The 4621-nt window shown below is 59.7% G+C and overlaps 1 protein-coding gene across 2 annotated transcripts; it reads left to right on the top strand.

The window, feature by feature from the left end:
* Hey (Hairy/E(spl)-related with YRPW motif) lies at positions 1-3382 on the top strand (the record flags this gene model as incomplete). 2 transcript variants are annotated; one of them, XM_077684221.1, is given in 5 exon segments in its annotated part: positions 1-119; positions 690-791; positions 1133-1220; positions 1289-1468; positions 2059-3382. In XM_077684221.1, coding segments are annotated over 5 exon segments (1217 nt in total), but the record flags the coding sequence as incomplete, so codon positions are not given.
* Between the last annotated feature and the right edge of the window lie 1239 nt (positions 3383-4621).

Below are 4621 nucleotides of genomic sequence, written 5' to 3'. Positions count from 1 at the left end.
GGAGCCTCAACTTCTGCGCCCTGGAGCGTCGCCGGGCGGGCCCTCCTCCGGTGGCGGCGGCGTCCTCGGTGGACATGCTGGAGGACTCGGAGGAGCTCGGTCGCAAGAAGGCCGCCCGGGTGAGTGTGCCCAGCAGGAGGGCCTGGACGAGCCTCTGCGGGAGACGTGGTGCCCGGGATTGCAGTCCAAGCTGCGGACGCCCCCGCCCAGGAGCCCGCCGCTTGGACTGGGATCGAGGGGCACCACCGCTTCGGCAGAGTGAGTAGTGCTGCGGACCACAGCCGCGCCCTGCTGCTGGGCATTCTCTTACTACTTCCTCCACTTGTTTACCGCCGCCCGGTCGCGCCAAGGACGCCGCTGCCGCCGCGCCGAAGGCCGTCGCACGTGACTTGGCGCCGTCACGTGGCGGCTCGCGCGAGGCCCTCGGCGCCCCTCGGCCGGCGGCCGGCTCGCCTTGGCGCTTCTTCCGGGACGGTGCGATCGATTCGGCCCGCGGCGGCGGCGGACCGCCCAAGGTCGCGCGCCGCCGCCGCCGCTCACGTGGCCGAAACCCGACACCGCGGGCTCGGAATGGGGCGCGCCCCGAAAATAGGGGGCCGCCTCTATTCCGGGTCGCACGTGCGCTCGGGCCGGCTCTCGGCCCGGGGCGCCGGCCCCGCTAATCGGCCCCGCGCCGCCGCGCCATGCAGGACCCCATGTCGCACCGGATCATCGAGAAGCGGCGCCGCGACCGCATGAACAACTGCCTGGCCGACCTGAGCCGGCTCATTCCAGCCGTCTACCTCAAGAAGGTAGCACCGCCGCTCCTCGCAGCCCACATGGAGCGCCCTCTCGCGCGTTGGCCCGCCCAGATGTGCTTGTCGCTTCGTGTGCCGTTCGCGAGCAGTCCCTCCCCGTAGCTGCAGCAGCTGTGTCTGTGTGCGTGCCGTCCTCGGAGCAGCACAGGTGCAGCGCCGTCTCCTCGGCCACTGCGCCGCTAGGCCGCGTAAATGTCGTCCTGTAGCCCCCCCGCAAAAAAAGGCACCTGCACAGCTGGCCGCCAAGGCACCGAGCGAGCGCCGCATGTGGGCCGTCCTCCTCCTCCCCGGCAGCGGTCGTCCGGCCTTCACCCCCTTGGTCTCCCCGTTTGCAGGGTAGAGGCCGCATTGAGAAGACAGAGATCATAGAGATGGCCATCAAACACCTGCGGCACCTGCAGGCCCACTCCTGCAAGGACCCCAGTAAGTGCGCATGCGTGCCCCCCCTTGAGCCGGCCTCCCCTGTGCAGCACGGACGCTTTCCCCTGCAGCCACCTGCGAGGTGGCCCAGCGGGTGGACACGGACCACCAGCTCCAGTACCGGCTCGGCTTCCAGGAGTGCCTCTCGGAGACGGCGCGCTTCCTCGTCGACCTGGACGGCGCGGGGGACGACATGTGCCTGCGGCTAGTCGCGCACCTGCAGAAGCACTTCGACAAGATCTCGGGCGCTGGTGAGGAGCAACTCGGTGGTCTCGGCGCGAGAGGAAGCGCTCCCTCTCTCCGCTGCTGGCTGGCATGCGGAAAGATTACTGCCGGTAGAAACAGCGGTCCCTAGAGCAGCGGTCCCGTGGTTGCCCGCTGGGCCTTAAAGATAAGCGGCAACGTTTGGAAGTAGCAAACAATAGACACGCAGGGGCGGCTAGGCTGGGCACCCGAGGCACAATGACCACTGCCTGCAACTACCGTCTTATCTTATCTGCTGCTTACGACTTCACCTCTGCATGGAAAGCTGAGTGAGGTCCAGCGGTGACACTGCTTATGTCACTTGCAAACTATGCATAGCTCTCAGTACTAACGACAGCCCTAGCTCAGTATGTGCGAACCACGGTGAAAATAAACGCAGACACATTAAACGTAGGCAATAAATTTGCTTTCATTTCGATGGTTTTTCTCTACTTGCAGTACGACACCCCTGCCATTCGTTGGTGCGCCATGTTCAATTTTTCTTTCACAGTTAGCACACGAGTCAGTTCTCAAGGAGCTGCGAGGAAATTTTTAATATCTCGAGAGCCAGCATTACTGACCGCATGTTTTCTTGCAGGACCGTGCTTCCCGTCGGGTCTGATGCTGTCTGACGAGGACACGCCCACCGAGCCAGAGCCCCTACTCGAGCGGCTACAAACGAACAATGCCGACCGGCAACCCAAGCAGGAGCCGGCCACTCCACACCCGGAAAACTCGTGCTCATCCTCGTCCTCGTGCTCCTCGGTGAGCCAACTGCGGGAGATGCTGCAGAACCCGGGTCTGAGCGTGCAGGAGGTGATGCGGCGGTCTGACTACCTGCTCACCAAGCCCGCACCCGTGACCCCGGCGCCCAGCAGTGAGGAGACGTACAAGTTCAAGAACGACATCAAGGACCGCTTCCACAAGGATGCCCAGTGGGGCAGTGGTGGCCTCGACCGGAGCTCCACACCGGCCGAGGAGCGGCGCCACTCACACACCCAGGGACCACTGGCGCCCGCCCCGAGCCCCACTAGGCTCACCGTGTCAGCTCCGCCCCCCGAGCTTCCCCCCGAGGCGCCCCCCGGCAGCCCCGCACCCCCCGGCGTGGCCGCCTTTGCCCTGCACCCACGCGGGGCATTCTACATTCCCGTGACCCTCGACCCCACCCTGGTCGGACCCGCGTTTGCGTGCATAGACGACAGCCCCAGCCCTCTGCACCCCGTCAGCATCTCGGTACATTTTGGCCGGCAGCGGATGCTGGGCCCGCCCCCCTGGTCGCAGTGTCCCTGGCGCCTCCGCTCGGGTGAACCCAACGGCTACGCCTGATGTCGCAGTCGATGCATCGCGTACAGAGTGCCGAGGAGAGTACCGCCAGCACGACCACCGAAGCGAGGAGCGGAGCGTGTTTCGAGTGAACTCATTGAAATGTGCCACTCTCACAGCACACACACGACGCTCCGTCGTTGTTCCAGAGAAGCGACAGGCTTTATCCATGCCCGCGGCATTTGCATGCCGGCATGTGCCGCACAGTTCAGAAACACCTCGTACTTTTGTCTTCTATCCATCCAAAGGCACGCGTTCACCAGGCAAGGCTGCGCGCGAGGTCGCAAGACGGGCAGGGATGCCCCAGTCATTTCCCGTGTCAACTCCATCCCTGCCGCAGTCGGGCCAGTGCTGTGAGGACCACCCTTGTTGCCAACACCACGAAGCGAGCACAGTTCCTGCACTCTGTACAAAATGCAGAAGCTAGTCCACTTTCATTATTAGCCTTGTGCCTTCCCGTTCTCACCCTTGTTTTTCCCCCCCTCTCCCATTGGCAGGCAGCCAGTTTAACTTATTGCTCCCTATTTATGCTGTTGTTGAGTTTGCCGAGTTTATTGTTTGAAAGTGCGTGACCACCAATAAAGGCAGCCCCTGTTGGATGTTCTCTTCCTCTCTCACTCCCATTGCTCGCCAGACACTCTGGGCGATTACCACGCCTGGAGAGCCCTGTTCGATGTGGGCAGGCGTGTGTCCGGCTGCAAGAAAATCCTACCAGGTGACGGCTGCTCCTAGATGTCTGTTGCAACATGAAATTTAATGTGTGCATAATGGCTAGCTCGGAGGCTGAGCGAAATGAACCTTGCGTTTTTTTCAAAATTGAGCAGAACAGAGCTGTGTTACTTTTCAACATAAGCACTCGGTTATTTGTTACTTAATACGGCTTAACAGCAGCTCTGCATTTTATTTTCGAATAGACTTTCTGCTCCAAGAACAGTTTCGGACTGTCCAGGAACTGCCGAAAGCAGCTCTGGACATACGAGTAGGAGACTGGTAGGGTCTACAGAGCTGTATTACTTTTCAAAATAGCCTCCTGCATGCTGAAAGCATGTTCACTTGCAGAGTAGATTCCTGCAGGAAAGAATCCATTCAGGAGTGTGTGCTCTTTAACCGCAAGGCGCAACTCTTCAAGATTCGGCAATATCAGCTTTAATGTTTGCAAACTTGAGACTTTTTTTTGTAGATTTGATGCTGCGACAGATGCGTCGCCACTCTGGACCTTCATTCTGCAATGCATTTTGGTAGGTTCCACGCCTGCACTGTCGAATACTTCTGTGCGTGTTTGTGCACTTGCATAATGCTGCCAAAAGCTCCGGCACACCGCTGGAAGAATGTCTGTCAACTTGCAGGCTACTGGTGCCATCTTTCACCTGTTGATTGATTGATTGTGGGGTTTAATGTGCCGACGCAACGCAGGCGATGAGGCGCGCCGTAGTGGAGGGCTCCGGATTAATTTTGACCACCTGGGGATCTTCAACGTGCGCAGAAATCTCGCACACACGGGCGTTTTTGCTTTTCGCCTCCATCAGAAAAGCGGCCGGGAATCGAACCCGCGACCTCATGCTCAGCAGCGCAACGCCTTAGCCACTGAGCCACCGCGGCGGGTCTTTCACTTGTTGCACATTTCTATTTGACTCTCCCTCCTACAATGCTTCCAAAATTTAAAGATGACACAGAGGCTGTAGTGCAGCAAATGAAGGGCACTACAGCTGTGCATGTTGGCCGTATGGCCATCAATTTTTCTCGGACATAAGCAACCAAGTACTGCTTCGAAGCCAATTGCCCAAAGCAAGTACTCTGCAGTTGTAGTTGCTCAAAACTGTAGCTTTTATAGTTTGTCA

This window comes from Haemaphysalis longicornis, unplaced genomic scaffold, assembly GCF_048455015.1.
Source record: "Haemaphysalis longicornis isolate Haplotype H1 unplaced genomic scaffold, Haemaphysalis longicornis Haplotype H1 scaffold_9, whole genome shotgun sequence".
Lineage (NCBI taxonomy): Eukaryota > Metazoa > Arthropoda > Arachnida > Ixodida > Ixodidae > Haemaphysalis > Haemaphysalis longicornis.
The sequence above is the reverse complement of the archived record's forward strand: the minus strand, read 5'-3'. Positions and strand labels throughout refer to the sequence as shown.